General features: G+C 38.6%; 1 protein-coding gene across 2 annotated transcripts in view; it reads left to right on the top strand.

The window, feature by feature from the left end:
• The window catches only part of LOC114157960 (protein Dok-7-like), a 35,176-nt gene extending 19,985 nt beyond the window's left edge, over nt 1-15,191 (top strand). For both annotated transcript variants that reach the window (XM_028039239.1, XM_028039240.1), the window contains 3 exons: nt 1,252-1,321; nt 9,224-9,403; nt 12,296-15,191. In XM_028039239.1, the coding sequence (XP_027895040.1) occupies nt 1,252-1,321; nt 9,224-9,403; nt 12,296-12,432 (387 nt within the window). In that variant the 3' untranslated portion in view covers nt 12,433-15,191. The remainder of the gene's footprint in view (nt 1-1,251; nt 1,322-9,223; nt 9,404-12,295) is intronic.
• The last annotated feature ends 8,100 nt before the right edge of the window (nt 15,192-23,291 follow it).

The raw sequence follows: 23,291 nt of genomic DNA, 5'->3' as shown, positions 1-23,291 counted from the left end.
TTGCTAAAATATGTATCAAAAATACAATTTAAAGGCTATTTTTTTACAAAAATTCATCCAGCTTCTGCAGAAAGTTTAAATCTGTGGTAAAATGGCAAATATGTTTAAGACGCTCGTTGTTCTGAGGTATTTTGCCTCCTCATATAAAAATATTGTGTACGCAGAAACAACCTGCGCAATATTTTACCCAGAACTCGGCACGTACAGAAATGAGTGTTGCACGAAAGTGAGCGGTAATCCAGGCAAACTTTTGTTCTGGCGTGAAAATGCACAGCAGCAGCGCAAACTTTTTTTTAGTTGACAATAAACTACAAAGCAAACCCAATGTTTTATTCTTATTGTTATCAAGTCATTTCTTATTGTGAAATTTAAGTATGTAGACTGCAGCTGCACAGAATTACAGACATGGAAGCAGCAAAAAGGACTTAAAATAAGTTTCTGTGGACTGTGATTTTTTTTTAAAATGATTGCTCTAATAGAAATTTAATACTAGTTTTCAGATTATACAACTTGATATTTACCAAACACTGGTTTCAATATGAGGACTTTATTTAATGTAGCCTTCGTAGATTAAAGTTCCAAGTAAACTTTTAATTTTCCCAGCAGTCTCTTAGAAATAAAAGTAAGACTTAATATTTTAGAGTGGCCCAGGCAGCATCCCACTTGAATTTGATGTCGTATCTATGGGAACAGACAAAGATTATCCCAAGCAGCTCATCATCAGATATTTTTTTTAAATACTACTGGAAATCGCACATCAAAAATCGCTATTCAGCAATTATAAGAAGGGTTTGATTGCTGTGATGGCGACAAATTTTATGACTTATGATTTCATGACTTTCATGAAACATTGTGATAAAAAATGTGCTATGATTTAGCAGTGAGCTCAGATAGAAACTGTTCACTAAATATATTACATTTTATGTTCCAGCCTTGATTGTAATGGTGGCCACATGAAGTCTGGGGTCTTTGATAAATTTTCCCAGCAGCGTTGCTGTCGGGTGTCTGGGATTACACGCTCTGAGAGTAGCAGCGTCTTGGATAATAACACCTTAGACTTGGTTTCCACAAATGAGACGAGGTCTGACTTCTCAGTAAATCCTGCTCATCCACTCTGTCCATAAATCCTCCTGACATGTCCACTGAGTAGGGTAAAAAGTAGAAAATCACACTTACGTAATGAATTCATGCACTTGGTATGGCCACTCACTGCAAATTATGTTTAAGAGTTCTCACTTGTCTGTATTCCAGGCTGAAGAGAAAAGCAAATACGAGCTAATGGGCAGCTACAGCCAGCAGAGGTTCCTCCAAGAGGCTGAAGGTGAGTGAAAACCACTTTATTTGGTCACCATATCCAGGCAGGTTTTGACTTAATTTGCTTTCATCCAACCACCCTGTCAAACATTTACAATTTTAGTGACTTTAACTTACGGTACTCAGGTTTCCTAAAATAACCGTACGCCACTTACTGATAGTGAAATAAATGGATGAGTCACCCACTTGAATCAAGATTGCTTTGACGCTTCACCTGTTGCTTGGTGTGCGAGAATCGAAATGAGTCTATTAAAATAACTCAGTCTGTAGAAGCAAACTAACAGAAGGCATAATATCCCTGAGGAGGGAGGAACATCCACACTGCAATTCACTTTGCTCAGGCAAATGGACCAAGTGGACTGTGCCGTTGATGAACATTGTTTTTACAAATTGTTTTACAGGTATGGAGCAGAGCAACACGTCACACGCCAGCTGTCGGTGGAAATAGTTTTAATGAAAAAAAGGACGAACACAAACATAGCGGGTGTGGCTCGTTTAAACTTGTCAAAATTTGCACCTTAAAGTTTGTGTTGATTTATGTAAGCTTTGAAAGTATGGCTAGAAAATTGTTGCATATACCCAAAACCGTTATGTTTTGCAGAGAAAAAGTTTCCCATTTTAACATTTGGTCAAGTTGAGGGTCGTAAACAACTTTTAACTCAACGTTTAGTGTAAGAAATCACTCAGTGTTACCAACACAGACACCTGTGCTGTTTTCTGAAAAAATGCACTGAGAAATTGTTTTGTGACAGGAATCGACTCATTTTCAACTTTCAGAGCGGACACTGGCTCAAGTCTCCAGTCTTCAGAACACTTCCAAAGCAAGTGTTGGAAACACCAAATTTCTATTTTATTTCTCAACCCGTCTCTCCTGTGCATCACAACTGTGATGCAGTTACCAGGACGACACGGTAACTGTCGTCCTTTTTCCTTCTGATGTAACCGTGGCCATCATGACCAAACACTTGAAATATAATGTAACCAGGGCACAGGACACATTTCTGTAAATATGATGTTTACATTTGGAATCTGCGTTGTGGCTTTTTAATCTTGATTTTTGAATAATACGTTCTATCTCTTAGAGTCACCTCTCAGTGACTACTATCACTATTTTGGCTTAGATAATATCTTGAGTTACATGTTTAGATGTCTTTTATGCCTTATGCCATAGTATAAGTTATCTTTTTTTATTTTCTCCTAAGACTCTGCAATAGGTGGAGGAGGGGAAGCTCACTTTGGAAATAATGCAACCAGACTTTGAATCTGTGACTTTTTTTTTTTTTTTTACTTTTCAACTTCCCACCAGAAAGCAGCTCATGTTGATTCTTAAAATATCTTGATGAATTATTTGAGCCGAATCGATGAGCTCAAAAAGAAATGGACAAAAAACAAAGCGTGGTGTAAAAATGACAAAGGGAGTTGTTAAAATTAACTGAATGATTCATGGTTGGTGAAAATTAGAATCCTGGATTGTTAGCCATCTTTTTCCAAATAAGGACGAAAAAAGGTTTGAAATATTCTGGCAACGAGGCGGCTTTCTTTCTTACATTTCTTACAGAATTAACATTTGTGATATTTTATTTATTTTTTGACAACAGTGACTCTTCATTTCCAAGATGCCAAGAACCTTTCAGTCAAAATCTCAATTTGTTTCCCTCCGGCTTTAACCATGGCCTCACGAATGTCTTGAAACGGATTTTTGTTCTTCCATGCTGTCCGTTTCATTGCTCTTAAAATAAATGTTGACTGATTTGTTTGTCTTGGCAACTTCTGGGCTTCTACCAAATTTTCAGCAGTTTAAATTTAAAACTGAGACAATAAAATATTGTCTTGCTTTGTACATCCACCAGGATATACGGTATACACATTTTTTTTGTAGTACTTTTTATCCAGTATGGAGTATAATACGTGTAAATTATACAACATGTTAGTTTTTCTTCCTTTATGTAGCTCAAAATAAACCAATCAAATCTCATTCCAGGATTTACTTGCTGCCAACTGCACCACAGTGATATAGTTTGTATAGTTTATATCTCCCTTTTTACCAGCGTCGGGTTTTTGATTTCATTTTAATTAAAGTTAAAACTTTAAGAAAAAAGTCATTACCTTGGTCGATGCCTTTTCAAGGTTTAAAAACAGCTTAAATTTGAGTTGAAGTGCTTCAACCAGCCAAAACTGAAAGTTTCTGCTTTTGTTATAGTTTGGTGATATTTTGCTGGTTTTCATTTTAGGTTAAAAGAAAACAAAAGCATAGTATTCATTTTGTCTTTGTGACTAACAGCCTTTCAAACTCAAGTGTGCTTCTGGGCTGAACATTTCTAGCACTTTCATTTGAACTCGGCGAACAAATTGTTTTAGAAGCAGTAATGTAACGTTCATCACCCGGTATCTGTCTGGGCGAAAAACTGAAACAACATTTAAGTTGTTTTTCCTCTGGATTCTATCTGCATTTCACCTCAGACACCCTAACCTTGTCTCTATAGATGTTTACTTATGTTTGGAACAAGTTTTTGAGTAAGACAGAACAACAAACATGAGCTCCGATTGTTCTCCAAAGAATTTTTCTTTTAGCTGAAGTCAAAATGTCCGTCTTTGGAAAAGTTTCAACAGTTTTGTTGTAATTGTGGAGCCTGTGCAAACAGAAAGCTTATTACAAAGAGAGGAGGAAAAACTTTTTCAAAGCCCTCAGAAATCCTCACAGCTCCAGTTAATCTACTCGTGAAGCTGTGTTGACATCTTTATTCTAAATTTGTATAAATTTAATGAAAAAATGATTCGACAAGCTGGTGTTTAACTTTCTTCAAAGACCGCCACCCACATGGCAGTCACATCACAGAGTAAGTTAAATGAATTTAAATTGAAGCAAGTTGACTGAAGATGGTTTCATATTCAGTAACAAAAGACTGGTAATAATGTCTGATCACATTTTGATAATTGGAACATTGCAGGATGTAAATAACTTCTTTAATGTCTTGTCTTAGTAAATATCACGGAGCAGTATTTTAGATTTATTAGTCAAAGAACATAAACACAAGTTTATTGCCATAGTGCTAGAAAAGGATCAGTTTCCCTCTCTATGTTCATAATACCTTATAAACATGAATACACTACCTTGCAGCAGCATTCACAACTTTTCCATATTTTATAATGTTATGGCCAAAAACCTTGATGTAATTTGTCAGGAATTTATGTAATAGACCAACTCAAAGTAGTGAAAAACTTTAAAGTTGAAAGGAAAAGATGTGCAGATGAAAATTGGTAAATGTTTGTAACCCCTTGTAATCCGGTTTCTCTAAAAGTGTGGTGCAAACCTACCAAGACATGGCGGTCCACCTCAACTGAGAGGTGGACCGCTCAGTTGAGGTATGAGAAGAAGCAAAGAGGACCATGGCAACTCTGGGGGAGCTGCAGAGATTCACAACTCAGCTGGGAGAATGTGCTCACAAGGAAACTCATTTCATTAGGCCCTGGAATGGACACAGCAAATATGTAGAAGGACGTGTTCTAGTCAGATGTGAACAAAATCTAACTTTAATCTGCATGCAAAACACTTTTTATGACTTAAAAGTTAAAGCTTTTATTCTTTGCTTTTATTCAGCAAGGACGGAAAACTGGACAAACTTTTCAGGTTTTTATTTGTGGTCACTGAAACCACAAATTATTTTCCTTCGATGTCATAAATACACACCACTTGGTTTGGTTCTGTCACAGAAAATCTTTAAAAAAAAAATAAAGTGGAGCATTTGGTTGTAAAATCGATAACTTTACAAAAGATGTGACATAGACATTGTTCTTCATCACCTACTGACCCAAATACAAGTTATCTTGTGAATTTATTTTTAAAAACATAAAAATGCTCTAAGAATTCAGTAATGGTTTCATCAGTGATTTTCCTGTAGATGTAAATTTGAATAGTTGCTAAGCTAAAGTTAATACTGTTACTATGGCACATGGTTCGCACTTGGAGGTCACCGGGATTTAAAGCAGCAGAGTTTGTGTATATTTTAATGTAATTCAGAGTTTGGCATCTGCTGCTGTCGTGACGTATCCGAGGACCTCTTCTGTCGCTATCTGCATTTTATGTAACACCAACGACTTCAGTTGCATAACAGCCTCTCGTATGTAAAGCCACCAGAAGTGCCACCAAACGAGTGCTGGGACGTGCAGCGGTGCTGCTGTGCTGACGTGAGGTGAGAGGACAGTTCTCAGTGGACATTTGGCCACTTTAAGCATCCCACACACTCACACACACGGCCTAAGTCCAACGCGTACCTGCTCCGAGAAGCCACAGCAGCTGCCACGGTCTCTCACCGAACCCATCAGTCATGTTCGGGTACCTTCTCACGCACACACATGGCGGCAGCCTCCATGTCATCTTTCTCATTATCCTGCCTCAGCAGGCAGTTAATGGGCGAGGATGAGCAGGAGGTGCTCAGACCCGCTGGCACAGGTTTGCACCAGGAAGCAGAATTGCAAATTGTGATTTATTTATTTTTCGTCTGATTAAAGGTTAAACTTTAAAAAAAAAAAAGAAAAAAAATAGCTATTCATGAATAGAGAAGAAGGTTGGATTGTTGGATTCAGCTGTAAATTTGAAATACGTTTTGACCCGATTATTGCGTTTTTAACTTTTGTGACTTATTGAAGTGAATAAAGTCATCACATTAAATGTTAAACTGATGATTCTGGCACATTTTTACCCTGTTGAGTCTTACATTTTTAGAGATTTTGAACCTTTGCAAGCTTAATAAAATATTGTCGTATTCGGGATGCCCTAATTTCACCACCTGTAAGCTTTTAGAGTGCAGAGTTTGTCAGAGTGTAGTGATGAGTTTTTCATTTGGTTCTTCTTAAAATGCATGTGGAAATGATAATTATTTGACTAGTTGCCTTCATTTAGCCAGGAATCAGTATTCAGACTGAACACATGGCAGGATCCTGATCAGATAACTCCACGCTCTTCCCAAATGGTGACCCATGAAAAAAAGTAGAGCTCAACTACGGTGCAGTCACATAATGAATGTAAAACAGTTTTTAATTATCTGGTCAAGTTGAACAGCAGCCTTCACACGTCACTACTGACTGCTGTACAACGGCCAAACGTGGTACATTGAACGGCTGGTGGGCCCTCTCTTAGAACTGCGCATTTTAACCATTCAAATACAATAATATGCATTAATGGCCACAGTGGAAATCATTTTAGCACAACCGCAGAGGCTAAAATGCATGCTTCCTCCTTATCTCCACTCGGAGGATAGAAAGAAAATTAATGCCGCTCCTAGATTGGCTGTTTGGAAAACGCCAGCCTTTAACGTGCCACCCATTACATCTTGGTATTTCAGTTTCTTAAGGTGCATTTTTGTTTTTAAAATTTTATATATGATCTACACAAAAACCCACAACAAAGCACAATCTCTGCAAATAATTTGGTGTCGAGCTCCACAAAAAAATCCACAAATAGGTGAATCTGTGACTACTGAACTGCAAACAGGCAGAGGTCCGCTGCTAGAAAAAATAAATGACAGGAGATACTGAAACCAGGTCATTATTTTATTGTAAACATTTGACAAACTTACATAACATGACAAAAACAAGCTTACAAAATAACGCAAAGATGCTTTATTTTGGTATCTAAATAAGAAAATAATTCTTATTTTGTGCAGCTTTGGCTGCACAGCTTAATATTACGGATTACATTCTTCACTCCTTCAGCTTTATTTAGACTTGTTTTACTTACCGTGCTGCATCTGATAGAGAGCAGTGTCACATTAAAGATGGGAGACCAACTGGAAGTCAAGCCTCTCCACGAGTTTTCCTTTTCTGTCTGCAGGGTTTTCACCGCTGAGCTCTAGCAGGCTGAACCTCCAACGATTCCCCTGAAGGCTCTGCAAAGTTTGTTATGAAAAAAGGCCCCCAGCCATAGTGCGGTGGGCAAACCCAATGTTCTAATGACGGCCATTATAAAACACCACACTTCTGTGAGGGCTGGCTTGCTGTCTGATCAATTAGGTTAGTCGCTGCCAAAGGCTGTACCCACCGAGATTCTGCTGGCGTCTAATGGCCTCTCACTGATCGTAAGTGTCCCCTGGGGTTGATGCTCCTGAGCTGTGGGTAATGGCCACTGCTTGCTGCCATTTAGGAAGAGTCCCTGAAAAATAAGGATTCACCTTAGTCTGTCTTCTTCTTTCTCAACACAATCTGTGTTTTATCCACACGGAGCGTAAAGGTCAGGCGGGGCTGAATCAACACACCTTTAAGTTGGTATCTGTAGAAATGCTAGATCTTTCTCCGGACAATCACAAGACGTGTGTGCTCTGTATTGAGAGTGTTTTGTACAATTCAGGTGTTTCAAATACTTCCAGACTGCAGCTCCTAAGCCTGCAGATACTGTCTACAACCAGCCGTGAAATAATGGCAGCAAAACAGAATGAATCAACGCAGTCAGGATTTTTTCACAGACACCTGTTGCTGCATACCAAATTACATCCCAAGTGGATGCAACTTAGTTACAAAGTGGTAGAGCGTGGAAAATGACAGAGCAGTTTGATCAGCAACTTAGTTACAGACTTAACTTTGATCCAAAAGGCTTCCCTATGTTTCTCTCATTTGTATTGCCCCACATTAGGGACAGAAACGTTTTGTCTTTTTAAAGGTTGCTGTCGTATTTATGGATAAGTTTGTCGAGAAACACAATCACCGTGCAAAAATGTCCACTTTCACCAATCAAGCATAAAACTGCAACCACAAAAATGTGAAGTGACTAACACACATTCTCTCTCCATCATGGCCTCAGTTAGGAGGGGGGGACACAATGGTGTGTTGTGTTGCTGCAGCAGATGCATTCAAAACAGAGGAAACTGGAAAGTTTAGTGATTTGGGTGAGTTTGACACTTGCTATCTTGTGATGACTGGGTCAGACTGTTCCTAAAACTGCAGCCTTTGTAAGGTTTTCCTCGTCTGCAGCGGTAAAAATTGGCCCAAGAAGGCGAACGGTGGTGAACCTTTGACGGGTTGAATCATGTATGTGCTGTGAGTGAGGTCAGGTGGGTGTGGTTCGATCTGCTGTCACTCAAGCTGCTGAAGAACTTCAAGCTGATTCAGAGTAAAAGGTTTCTGAAATACAAGTAATGATCACAACTTTACACTCCTTCATTGAGCCTGGCCTTTAGACGCCTTCCCACTTTAACCCATTCATTATTCACCCTAAATTATGCCGACGACAACTTGCTTTAGGCAACATGGCGATATAATTTCTGTTTGACAGAAGAAAGCTGTTCAGTTAAAATGGATTGAGGGAACGTTTTGGCTTTTTGTTCTGCCGACTGAGCGAACAGATTTAGGCCCCTCTATTTCCCTTTTCTCATCCGAACTCAGTATTAGCAGAGAAGTGACTGTGGGCCTTATTTCTAACAGCTTGGATCTTGGATAAGAAGCAACCGGCGGCATGAAGGAGTCGACAAATGACTAAATGGTGTAATTAAAAGGAAAATAATTTGGTCGGGTTTACTAATTGTGCATAATTAGCCTCCAGAGCAAATGAACAATGCAATGGGGGATGCAGGGTTCCTGGATGATTGCAGAGCCTTTAGCAGCTTTTGTATTTAAATAACTCCAAATAACATTAGTTTGTCATTAAGTGCTGAAGTCTCAAGAGCCTCTCAGCCTCCAGGTTAGTCTAGCTTTTGATTACGTTTGCGATGACAAAATGAGTAGACGCACCCCGTTGCATTAGCATGACATTTTGCCAGTGTAAAAAATAAATAAATAAAAAATGAGGTACTTGAGTGTAATGAGATGTGCAGCAGAAAAAGAAGTCCCATTCTGGATTTGGTTTCTCTGATCGAAACGAGAGAAATAAATACAGAAAACGAAGCAGCCGCCTGATTTTAGTTTGCTTTTGTATTTACAGGGGCAGCGTTTGTTTTCCCTCCAGAGGCTGCGCTTCCCGAGAGACCCCGGAGCGAAAGCGTCACGTACGTGAATATTCCCGTCAGCCCGACGTCTAAGAAACAACTCAACTACATGGAGCTGGAGCTGCAGGAGCCGGGCCACAGCACCAGAGGGACTGTCGCACATCTGTCGTCTCAAAGTAAGAATTTATTGGGAGTGACATCTGCTAAATAAGAGGCCTCATCCTCAGTCCCTGAAGCATGTCTGGTTTGGTTTCTGAGCGTCCTCCATATGTTAAGGAAACAATTCAACCATTGAATGACTGATGACTTTTCATCAACAGATCTCAAGAAACAATCTGTTTATTCTTCAGCAAACCCTTTGTGGATTTTAAAAGTAAATCTTTGTGATAATCAAAGGAAAATTGAGTGTTTTTTTTTTCCTGTTGTCAATACAAGCTTACTTAACTGGTTTAATATAGTATTCAAATTAATGGTTACAGAGGCTGCTGCTAATAACTACAGTGGCTTCTCTCTAAATAGTTATTTTTTTTATCCATAAATGCTCTTGGAAACTGAGAAGAACGCAGCTGAAAAGTTGTTAACACCGAGCTTGTAAAAGAGACAAACCAGGAGGAAGTCGTGATTTCCAGTGGGAATTTATCCAATGAGCAGGAGAGATGAGCTCCGACAACATCCGGATCCACAGTCGCTCCCTGCTGTTAATCCGATGAGACTTCAGTCTTTCTCAGGTGGAGGCGCTTTCCTCTTCTGGCCTGAGGTCACTCCTAAAACGCCGAGCGGTGCTGGTTTCTCCTGGTGCTGCTTTTTCATGCACATGAGATTCAGAACCGAGGGATACGCCTGAAAGTTGTCTTTGAGAGAAAAAATATAAAAACTTGATAAAATGTAGATTATAATTAGAGCACAGCTCAGTCCAGACAAAAACTATCACGGCATTTGTATCGTAAAATATTGATCAGGTCTTGGTTCTATAGAGAGAATATATACAATCATCACTGTACATGAACGTTTCTCCAGAGTAACACAATAAAGCTTTGCCACATTTATTCTTTTGAATAACATGTAGTAAGATATTAGTTATTGTTTAAATCTAGCTAAAGAACTATGGACTGAATTTCTAAATTTTCCAAAATAACCTAATTTATATAAGAAACATTCTTGACACATATTCACAGGCATTCAGACAACATGCTAATGTTTAGTCAAGACAAGAGTCCAGGAGCAAAGCAGTCAAATGTGAGAAAAGCTCAGATTTGGTGTGTTCATGAACTTTACACTGAGGTATAAAAAAAATAGAAGCAAGTGTTTGAAGCACTGAACCTTCACGTTGTTTTGTCACAAAGCGCTCCTATTTCTGATCACCCTCTGTTTGCAGCCGCTTTTTCAAATCAGGCATTTTCTCTTCAAACCCTGCAGACCGCTCTGAAAGAGCCTGCTTACAATAAGTCAGCGCGCTAATATCAAGGCTGCATCAGGGCAGGATAAAAAGTCATTGTGGCCACATGAATCATCAGTGACTCGGCTCAAAACTGCGCAAAACTTTCACTGAAACTTTTACCAAAAGTCATCGGAGTCCTTGTTACCGGAGACGAACCAGCGAGCTGTAATTCACCGACGGGTTCAGTCTTATCGTCGCTGCCTTCAAGAACACGAGAAGGGTGGGAGGTCAGAGGTCAGTGTCTGATGGCAGCGTTGCAGTTTATCTCTTATTAATCTGTCACCTGGGAGGAAGGGTGTCCTGCCTCACCACTGAGAGGCCCTCAGATCGCAGCTGTGAGTTCGCCCTCTCTAATGGGATCATCCTACCGGGGCCGCTGATGGCCGGGAGAAGCCGGGTTGAATTTCTTTCACTTTGAGAGACGATGAAACACGACTGAGGTGTGGAATATCAGCTTTTTGCATTAATATTGAGTTTAAATGTGACTGGTGCAACTCTATAAATTGGGATATAATCCAGTTTATAGAGATCTACATCAGTAATTCTGAAAGGGGTGTTATAATGATTCATTACATACAGACGTGTTTAAATTGTTTATTTCTGTTAGCTTTGGTAACAGAAATAAACAAGATGTTGCTTTTCAGAAAATTTGAATTTTATATAAGACGAATGAAAAGAAGCATTTTTGGCAGTAATTGTATTAATAGAGATATGAAAGACAAAGTGTCAAGGAAATTCAGCTGAATTATTTGCACATTTTCTCTGATTTATGTGGGGAAACTGGTATCATTAGTGGTTAGTAGCTTTATCCAGTTTGCGCAAAAGGAGAAATTTAAAGACCAGAAGATACTGCAGCTTATAATTCCTTATATAATGTTTGTACTGGTCCAGAATCTGTTGACCGACTATTTGTATTAATTATCAGATGAACTAAAACTACCAGCAGCAAAAGGATGCAAATATTCTACAGAAAAGACAGTGAAAAATTAACAACTTTTTAAAAATTTCTACCTGATGATTTTGTTTTTTGTTTTTTTTGATGAACCGTTCGCATCCGAGTTCAATCCAGACACAAATTTGCCCTGAGCCTGGCTTTAGAAACAACCCTCTTCTTCCAGTTCACAAACAGCTTAAGGCATTACTGTTTGTATTGTTCATGACATCTTTGTGATCTCTTTTATTAGAACTGAACTCAACTTTAAGCAGGTTTAAGCAGGCATACACATCAAAGGCTCAGGCACTGAGTAATCACATTCAGCGCCATGCACACGGCTGATTAAAGTAACACTGAGTGTGTTTCTTGTTTTTAAAAACATAGTGACGCAACTTGTTCTGTGGCTATATACAGGTATAAATTAAAGAAAAGCAGATTTTTTTCTGAATTTCCTGGCTGATATATCTGTAGGTAATTCCTTTTTGAAGTCTTTTGATTTTGGCTTAGACAGCTCATACAATTCAGGTGAAAATGTTTACTGTTAGATTTTGTTTATCGCCTTCTTATTGCACTCTACTAGCTCCGATGATTTAGTCGGTGAAATAATTAACTTTTTCTGGGTTTAGACTTTAGAAAAGACATTTTCTAGATTCATTCCAGATGAAAATCTTGTTTCCTCTGCAATTATTTTGACAGGAAAAAGCTCCACCAGGTATGCTCAGATCGACATCACCGCGACAGAGATGGCTCACAAAGTTGGCACGCAGCACGCCCTGGGCAGGCAGGAGGGCCTGCACGGCCTGGAGCAGAGGAGAAAGGGAACGCCGCATTGACTCCATGGTTTGGATTCGCTGCACTGGACTGTATCCATCAGAGATGTGAAGAACTTGATGGGAGCGTTTGTTTTCTGTTCTTTTACGATTTCTAAGCACACGTTGGGTTTACACATGCTAGAATCCAAGAACATGTCGTGTTCACGTTGTTAGGCAGGCTTTTTGCTTCTGTAACCAAGAAGCTGTGATAACGGTTGTGCGGTTTTGCATGAAGCCAGGTGCAATATTTCCACCTCGTTAGCTCAGAAGTTGGTTGCATCATTAAATGGCTCTGCGCCAACTGAAAGGAGAAGGCACTGACCCAGAGATGAGTCACAGCCCAAATACCTCCCCCTCGCTCAGCTACACCTCTGTGGACCATGCCACAGAGCGCATTTTATCATCATTTGGGAAAACAACAGAGATGAAGCAAGAGGTAATTATTCCACGAGGTAATTATTAATTACGTTGTGCTAAGCTGCTCGGATTTGGCCTAAACCGTCCATCCAGTCTTACTCAGAGAGCTGTGCAGGAGAAGTAAAGGGTGAGTTGTAGTGGAAAGGAGAATCTGTAATTGTTTCACATTTCTCCACTACGCCTGGTGACCTGCGTTGGCCTGCTGTGACTAACAGATGCTGTTTATTGTTTGAACAGAATCTGAGTGCTGCTTTCTTTGCTTCTTCTGTCATCGTGGGACGGGATTTACTGTGGGAAACTATTTATGAATTCTGCAAAGATGAGAAAAACAATGTTTGGAAATTTTCTTTGAGATTTTTAAATGACAACAATGTTTATTTTGTGTCCTTTAATTTTTCCTCTTTTCTTGTGCGTACATTGGTAAACCTCGATAGACTGTTGTCTTTGTCTCATATTCTGCTACGTTTCCCCTGCTGTTGACTTCAAGAAGACGTTTATTTCAAGCATAACATTTGATACATAAGTTAAGATATATGGAGAATTTATAATTTGTGCTTTTTAGGTAAAATTTTCTTTTTTAGTAAGTTATTTATTACTACAACTTTGTGTGTATTTCAGTGTTTACAGTTGCAGTGAAAAATTTCCATGCACCCATTAGGGGCCTTTATTTATGTTTTATATTTTTAATGATTGATTTGATGATAATGCACCAGTACCACTACTGGCAAACGACCCCCACAACATGCCTCTGCCCCCACCATGCTTTATAGTTGGTGCAGCATTGTTGGGTTTGAAAACCTCACCTTGATTCATCCAAGCTCACCCATTTACACTGAGACCAAATCCTTTGAGTGTCACATTTCTCTCCAGAAGATCTCATTCATGTAGGCGGCTGCACATTTTAGTCTTTCTTCAAGGTGTAAATTTTGGAGCATCAGCTTCTTTTTGGGTTGATACTCTGTGGGCAGAGATACCTATGATCCTGTATTTTCTACTTCTTTGCAGCCTTGTGGCGTGTTCCTGAACTGACTAATCTTCTTCCATCTGAGCGTGTTGTTTTTGTCTTTGTCCAAACTTTCCTGAAAGTAAGTGAAATAATCTTAAACTGGGGGAAAAAAAGCTAAAGATTAAATATTTGGTTTGTGCCCATGGTTCATAATATCTATGCTCTTGCTAATAGTGTGTAAACTTCTGACCAGAACTATACAGTCAAACTCCAGTCAGATTCAGTGTCTATTTTTTCAGAAGACATTAATAGAGTAGCATTGAGAAACCACAGAGCCACATTAATGAGTCTACATACCTTAAAGAGTGCCAAGTACTGATTTCCCGACTGTTTTTCTGGGAATGCCCCCCAAAAAGACACCAATCACTGCACATTGTCAACATGTAATAAAAAGAGATTTACTGTATTTTTTGGACTATAAGCCGCTACTATTTTCTTACGCTTTGAACTATGCGGCTTACAGCCCGGTGCGGCTCTTCTGTGGATTTTTCTCCAACCGCCAGGGGGCTCTGTAGCAGGAAGTGAATCATTGGAAGTCAAAATTGGAAATCAAAGAAGAAAGTGCTGATTTTCATTTAGAACAAGCACATGCTAGCAGCAGCACGACGGAGAAATGTTTTCAAACTCAGACCCACTCATCAAGGAAATCACACGGAGAAGTTCATATGATGCAGCTTTTAAGTTGAAGGCTATCGATCTGGCAGTACAGATCGATAGCCGCTGTACGTAAGCTCGGCGTGAACGTATCCAAGGTTCGGCGTTGGAGACGCAGGGCTGCGTCCTTACTAGCAGATTTATTAAAGACGCAGCTCTTTGCTGTGTCCTTATGAAAAACCGAGAGCGGCAGAGATACCAGCGGCTTATAGCCCGGTGCGGCTTATATATGTACGTTTCCAGTTGTTTTTTAAACTTTGTGGGTGCGTCTTATAGTGAGGTGCGCTTTATAGTCCGGAAAATACGGTAATCCTGAATTCTTTCATCCAGAACACTTATTATAAGTTAAAATGTAAAGATGAACTCTCGTGTCTGACAGGGACATTGTAGTTTCCTTTGTAATTTCTCTGCAGAAAATGTTTTCATCTGAAACATCTGAGTATAAAATATGCAAAATGTGCTGGGATATGAAATATGCATTTATAAAAGTGCAGACAAAAGTCAGAGATTCAGATTTATTGTTTTCAAACGATCAATGTTGTAAGAGGTTAGTGTCTTATGTCTCTGGCTTTAATTTTCTCCACTAACATTGGTGGTTGATTACTACAGTTTGATAATCATGTAATGCAGTAAGAAAGAAAACTGAATCACAATCATTTCCCAAAAATATGTAAATTGTAAATAAAATGGGATGAATATTAAACCTTTTAAAATTTGTGTTAATTTAATTTTGATGGCTGGATTCTTCAAGGAGTTAAAACATCTCCCATCGGCAGCTGGGAGTGGAATAACCTGAACAGATCAACTTCAGGAAAGGTAACAAAAAAGATACAAATTGAAGAACGTGTAAATGTCTAAAACGTACAGAAAGGATAATCTGGACAACTTGTCAGCAACTTAGAGCTGGAGGTTTCAGAAGTGGCTCATGACGAAGCACTGCTAAACAATTTAATTGCAATATTCTTAAATATACAGTTTAATTCTGTTTATTTATATGGCACCAATTAACAAAAACATTGTCTCAAAAGAATCATTTTAATTAAATCATACATGCATTCCAATTGGTCCTAGCTATCAGTGACAGTACAGTGAGCTCAATTAATTTTTCTAATTAATTAATACATTTTTTCAAGTTAAAAAGTTTCTATCTAAGGAAACCCAGCAGGTTGCACTAAGTTATTGACTTGCAGCATTTCCTCCTCCTGGATGAGCTGAAACCGCATTTTCATACTCTGAAATAAATATAATTTATTCCACAAACTATATTCAGGCATTTTATGTGTGTTTTTTTCAGAGTGTTGCCTTCGTCGTCTCGTGAGTTTTTGTTCTGCTCATTGTCAACCATTTTCTTCACAAGGTCGTTGATTTTGTTCTGGGACTAATTTCCACATTTCATCTCCAGAAAAAACCCATCTTCTTCCTCGACTGTATGATTGTTGGACATTCCAATGTTATTTGTGCTGCCTAATAATTGCCTGGTGATGAATGTGACAACTTCAGACATCACATGGAAATTGAACCAGACTTATGAAAGTCCAACATAAAAAAAAAAGCATTAAAACAGAGGACTAACAATTTCTCCTCTGCCCCAAAGTTAATTTACAATCAACTGGTAAAAGTTTAAGATGTATTATTATCTATTTTAATGACACAACTTGAAGTACATCTATGAAGTCAGTTTGGTGATAAAACAGTACATTTAGTGCTATGTATTAGTATTTAAACATAAACTGTTGATATTCAACATACAGAGCTGTGACCAATCACTGGTCACTCATTAAAGAACAATTGTGCTTTGAATTGAACAACCAATATCAGCTCGTACAGCATCATTATTCACATTGGTTTACCGTACAAGCAGGTAGATCATTGGTTGTTAAATTGACTAACCTTGTGCAAAACCACACAGGGCGACGTACTGCGAGTGTTTCTTAGAAATTCCTCTGCTTCAAATGAACTGAGAAAGTGTGACTGAGCGTCTCTGTGGCCACATATTGATCTTAATAAAGAAATAGAAATGAAGATTGAAAATTCAATAAAAGAGCGCAGTGAATGTTTGTGAGGGAAGCAGCTCGGCTTTAATCCCTGCTGTGGTTCGTATAAAAAGTAAAGAGCAGGGTGAGCGCCATCTGTTCACCACTGACACACAGGTAGCAGATATATAGACCTGTGAGACTTACTGGTGTTATATAAACACCTTCAATTGAATTTAAATTACCTTCAAAGGAGCACTGAATACAGCACTGCAGGAAAAGTTCACATTTTAACAAAAGGAGCTACAAAAAACCAAATTGGTCAGAGATACACCACTCTTTTTTTTCACATCACTTTTGAAAAAAAGCAAAAAGTCATTACATCATAAACTAATCATTTGTGTTATTAGGGTTTAAAATCTATGCATTGGGCTCTGCAATATTCTGACCTCTGCCAAGAAATTATGACCAAACATCAAATACTGTTGTGGAGCACAAAGTTATTTCTATTTCCCCTTGTCAAAAATCTTTTCTGAAGCTATTGAAATGATTCAATCACTTTTATTCATTAGGATAGTTACACTCTGAATAATAATTCGCCAAATAAAAAGTGGGGAAATGATCATTGTGGTATGGTAACTGTTTTTGGTTTCTGCTTCAAGTCTTCCTCGTTGATCAGTTTGAGTCTTTGCCAGTGGCCACTCATCAAGGAACCAAAGTCGTCAGCTGAATCTGGGAAAATAACATAAAATATCATTTGTTGGGCAACATCCTAAAACATCTATAAGATTAAAACTTTCAAGGACACTTCAGAAAGTCTGGAGAGCTACTCGAAATTAAATATAACAATGAAGCCTGGCTGGTTTGGAGGTGAAATAATCAGGTGCTTTTATCTTTTACACTCATCTTTGTCAGTTCTACTTTCAAATCCTTAATATTTGAAGGTTCAAATACTTGATTTATTTTGTGGTGGAAACAAACTACTTTGAACAACAGACGTTATATTCCATCCCTAAAGACCTTTGAAAAAGGGTAAAACATTCAAGGTTTTTTAGGGATCAAGTTGAGTTTGGCTCTGAAGTTAAGATGCTCTTTGAATGCTGACATGAGGCTCACCTCAGAAAAATGTAACACTTTAGCAAAAACACATTCTCTGTCCACAAGCCACATGTTTCATGACACTGACTGTAGGTGTCAGATATGCGCCATTGCTCACTGTTCTCACCCCAGCTGAGCATTTTGATTGGAACTGAATGTGAGCATCCTGAGGATTTCACATGAAAAAAAAACAGAACAATTTTTACAAATCATCATAAATCCACACAAAAGCTCTAACGAGCCAGCACCTTTCGACCTCGGTTGTTTTCCTCTCGTCTGAAAATGCAGCCGGGAGTTTTTATTCCGTCATTCAGAGCTGAAGTAAAATGAACTAACTTATTCTTCAAATGTTCTTCTCTCGTAGGAGACAGACACTCCTTATGAGAACAACTATATTATCCATCCATCCTTTGTCCCAAACCTCACAGAGTCACTGGGAGGCTGGTGTCAATCTTAGTGGTTACTGGACGAGAGGCGTATTTACTTCAGGCACAGTTGTCTAGCTGAAGCTATAAACACAAATAAATATGTATGCATATTTATATATACTGAACAAAAAGCTACTTTTTCCTCACTTTTTGACATTAAATTAGACTCAACTTTGTCTCATGTCATTTAAAACTACCCCAGTTATTTCTATTTGCTTAAAGCCAGAATCATGAAAGGAACATTTTTATTGCTTTCTTCAAGAGTTTACATGCCCTCATACTTTCCTGTGCAATTAAACAATTTGAGGAAGGTCCAATTATGTTGTCACAGCTGACATCTGACTAAAAACTCCTTGAGGAAGTCAAAGGAAATCAGCTAACATGTCAGGAACAGAACTGCGGACCTCCACAAGTCTGGTTTATCTCTGGGAGCCGTGCCTGATGCCTGAAGGTTCATTCATACATCCGTCCAACATATAAGTGTAAACGCAGTGTTAATGTCCAGCCATCGTAGATTGGCTTTGTGTTACAAAAGATCAACTTGTTTTGGTGTAAATTGTACACATCAGCCTCAAAACACACATAATAAAGACCTGGTTGGAGATGGAGTCCTAATAGTGGCTGCTTACATTTTAATATCTGGTTTCCACCACAAATATGATTTAGTTTAAGTCTGTATGTTTGGCAGAAGCCAGGAGTGAACTACAGAAACACATAGCCACCAGTGCAGAGCCTGGAGCATCAGTTATTGACTTCATCAGCCGTAAGTCGTGGCTGAAAGTGGGTCATACTGTCACTTTAACCAGAATTAATGGTTTAGATTCAGTCTGACTAAGAGCATGCTTCACAGGAATGTGACAGGCCGGTGTTTTTATATTGCTCTGCCTTTTGGGATCGAACAACAAAGGCCACACATAAAATCTCGAGGCATTTGGTTCTTTTCCTTGTACTGGTTCAGTCATGTGAAACCTCCTTTCTCTGCCTCTAAGAAAATTACGTCTGCTGAATAAGTAATTGGTACTTGCTAATCAAACTGTCCGCTCTGCTTTGTCAGTCCTGCACACACTTGTCAGAAAATAAATTCAAACATCTCAGTCAACTTAATTATTCATGCAATGTCACTTTTCCTCGCTCGCATGTTCACACGTCATCACTGAGGCAGCTTCTGTCTTCACAGAGGAACTATTGACTTCGGTATAATTAATTATGTAGGAACCACGAGAAACGGTTGGATACAAGATACCAAAAAAGCACTCAGGAAATTTCCACACTGAAGTGCTTTAATATTGCTTCAAGAAAATTAATTACATTACTGCATGCTCAGAGAAAAGAAATCTGGGCCCAAGAGAAAGTCTGGCCATCAGCGACTGTTAAATTACCATAACTGGATGTTTTACACTTAAAGAAATTAGGGGTTTTTTTAAACTTCAGTGGAAAGGTGCATTAAGCAGGACCAATAATCACAATTTGTGATTACTTGTTCCTTCACTCAAAGAGAATAGAAAGCATTTGCTTTTTTTTTTTTTTTTTACCTCATACAATTAATGGATCTGTGAATCTTCATTGCAAGTAATTTAAAGCTACTGTATTTCTTTTCATTTATGACCCTGGAAAAGCGTTTCCAGTGATGTTACAGCAACTTGATCTTTTCTTTTTACTCAGAGTTGCTGCTGTGTCGAGGATTATTGTTGCTGATGACCCAGTTTAATGTTGCAGCTGTCAGATTATTTCCTTCTAAAGGAACAGGCTAAATGAGTTGTTAATTTACAAAAATGTAAGAAAGGAAACACAATTTTCATGCATGTAACTAAATCTCTTCCACATTTTGATACAAAAGGGTCCACATAAGGAAACACCCAGCTTCAAAGAAATATATATGTTTTCTAATTCTGCAATGATCACCATTACAATTTAAAGTTTCTTTTATTGACCTAAAAACTTTATTTATTTATTTTTACTTATAACTGCCTTAGGTAAGGTAGGGTAATTTTATATATACTCACATTTTCAGCGACAGAGCTGTTCAAAGTGCTTCACATAAATTACAAGGAAATACAAACAAAACAACAAAACCAAAAGAAAGAAAGACAAAGTATAAAACTACATATTGTTTCCCCATGTTCAATAAGAATAATAATAACTTGTCCATAATTTATAAACTATAAACTCTCTGGATTCTTGTTCTGATAAAACTAGATGTTGGTTTTCCCTGTTTGGCATTACATTGAATATTGTTTTCAGGTCATCAGTAAGACACATTAAAGTGTCTAAATTTGCTATATTTCTCAGTTAACGTTTATTGTCAAAATAATAAATTCAACGCATAGTCAGAGTGCAGATTTTATGAAATTGTTTGCAGTTCCTGGTACATCAAGTCCTGCAATACTAGTGTAAGTTTGTTCTGCATTTGCAAGGTTGACTACAAACCAACTCTGAAAGGGCAACATCATCTGCTAACGGCCACAATATGATCCTGATTGAGCTGAATTGGACCTCCTCCATCTTTACACCGCAACTTTGAATTCCCACTTTAATGTATGAACTCATCAGTGACGCATAGCAGATTAAGTTACCAAGGGGTGTCCACTAGAGCGCTTTGAAATCAGCTATTTGTAAGACGACTGCTTAAATGGAAGCGTAGATCGTCCTTCCCAGACGACTGAATTGTGGAGAATGGCTCCACAAAGTGTTAGGCTGTGGTTTCCTTACTCACGACGCACAGATGCTTAAAGCCTTGTGCTTTCTAAGTAAATGTTATGCATCCCCAAATAGCGGCTGATTAGTTTATCTGTCGGAGGTGATTTGTTGCAAATGGTCAAAGCCTGCAGGGTTCAGTAGCATTTCCAAACGCCAACCCAATAAACTCGAGCCACTGACCTTTTTGTTCTGGTCATTGGCCCTGTTCAGCCCAACTCAATTACAACTGCTAATGTCTCACAAAAACACACAAAGAGGCTCTTACAGTGGTTGCCCACGAGGCATCTGGAGAGGATATGCCTTAATCTATTTTTTCTACCGCTCTACACAGCCTTCATTCTCACTGTTCAGATGATTTCTGCACTTGTGTTCAGATTCAAATGTGCTCAGTGGAAAATAAGGGAGTATAATTTGCAATACTTGCACTCTGGTCTCATAAACTAGTACGATATTCCAGACGGTCAATATGGCGAAAGGGGCAGCTGGAGGTTCTACGCATCATTATTATCCGATTTACTAACATTCACCCTCATACATCATAGATGCTGTGGTACCTCTTATCATCTGCTCTTTCTCACACTCTCACCATGTTCTGTTCCTGAGAAGTGCAGGACACTGGAGGAAGTGAGGAAAAGTCCAGCCTTTACCCATCCAGAGACTAAGACTTTTGCCCAAAATACCTAAGTGAATCAGACTGGATTTAAATCATTTACAAAACAAAGTAAGTTATTACTTACTACGATTTAATTTTGGACTTTGACTAAACCATTCTGTCAAATGAATATGCTTTGGTCTGATTCAATGCGTTCTAGCTCTGGCAGGGGCAGAGTGGGGAGAAAAAGTGACAAAAGTAAAAACAACAATATATATGTGTAGCCTATAAGGTCAACAATAACATAAAATCTAACTAGAAGACTAAAATCAGAGCTGTGAGTCCTCTGGCTGTCTATGCAGCAAATCACAATTGTCCATGTTTTAAAGTGGTGTGGAATTAAGAACAAAAACATTTTCAATTTAGAAAAATAAAACTATGCTATACTCGCTAAAGTTGCTATTAGCTGTACCTTCTGACTTCTCCTGTCTGGTGGAGAGACCAGAACCAGAACTAGAGGAAAGATCACCAAACAAGTTAAAAATGTTCAAATTTGTTACTCCTCAGATCTACCTGACTGCAGTGGAGGAGAGTTAGAGAAGGTGATTGATATGTGGCTAGTTGAGGCATTGTTGCCTGCAAAACAACAGCTAGCTGCATGACTATGATTTTGTTCTTCCACAGGCTAAACCACCTGCCCACTAACACATCAACCCACCGAGTAAATTCCCTGTAGACCCGTTTGCCAGTCCACCCCTGACTCTGGCTGTAAGCTTATGGGCTTTGTGTTGTCTATTTAGCTCATCCGTCTTCCTATGAACTTCGACCAATTTCCCAATCTCTGTAGAAGAAACACATCCCAACAGCATGATGCTGCCACCACCATGTCTCAGAGGAGATGATGTGTTCAGGGTAATGACATTTAGTTTTCTATCAAACATACCGCCTTGTTCTATTTTGGTATCATCAGAAAAGTCCACCTTGTACTCTTGTAACTCTTCAGTAAAAGTCGGATTTGTGGAGTGGACATCCAATGGCTACGGCTTTAAACATCTCCACTACTTTATCCCTTAACCTGCACTATGAACGGATTTCTTTTACGAACAGAGACATTCTTGTTGTTAAAAGTTATCAGAAGCAAAAAGATGTCTGGGTAAGATGGTCCCATGGGGCTTGATTCTTGCAGCAGAGAGCAGATTAGGGGCTAATTAGTCCAGCTGACATATTTGATGTGTCACTTCTCAGTCTCGCATCATCAGTTAAAGCGTCCACAGGCCATGTTTTAATTTGGTTCACCCACTGACAGCTTCAGGACACAGGATGGCAAATATTGTACGCATGACATATCTGAACAGTCGATCTCACAACACGACATGTGTCAAGCTGACCAACGGCTCATGTGGCTTTGTTTTTGTTTTTTGAACAACTGAGCAATTCTTTTAGCTAAAAAAATAATTTAAAAGAAAGCTCCATCTCTGACCTCTCTGTGGAAACGCCTGGGAGCTGAACTGCTGCAGCGAGCTTTGTTTCGGGGTGACTAGCATAATGTGCCAAACAGGGTGCTGACATTTATTTGTTAGGCATTGAGGAGCGGGAAATGAAACCCAAACATGCTGGCCCTATGCTCATTTAATGAACAATGCTTGGAAAGGAGAAACAACGAAAACACCGAACTGGCTCAGAGGAAAACAACAATCCACCGAGAAATAAAATCTTTGTGACACACTTCCGTTTTAGATTTTGACTACTGATTTTCATCTGTTTGTTATCAAAAAGGATACACACAGTATGAACTTTATCCGTCTTTAAAATGTAATCAAAATACATCAAATTACATTAACGTCCATTATTTAATTAATGTCATAAATTAACATTTTCCTAAAGAATGGGTACTTTTTTCAGGGAGCTACATTTATTACTTTAAAAGAAAAATTTAGAGCACTTCTGTATTTTTCTCAGAATTCAGAATCACTGGACAATGAAAACCATAAAATCATGGATTACATTTATTACAA

This window comes from Xiphophorus couchianus, chromosome 14, assembly GCF_001444195.1.
Source record: "Xiphophorus couchianus chromosome 14, X_couchianus-1.0, whole genome shotgun sequence".
Taxonomy (NCBI): domain Eukaryota; kingdom Metazoa; phylum Chordata; class Actinopteri; order Cyprinodontiformes; family Poeciliidae; genus Xiphophorus; species Xiphophorus couchianus.
The sequence above is the reverse complement of the archived record's forward strand: the minus strand, read 5'-3'. Positions and strand labels throughout refer to the sequence as shown.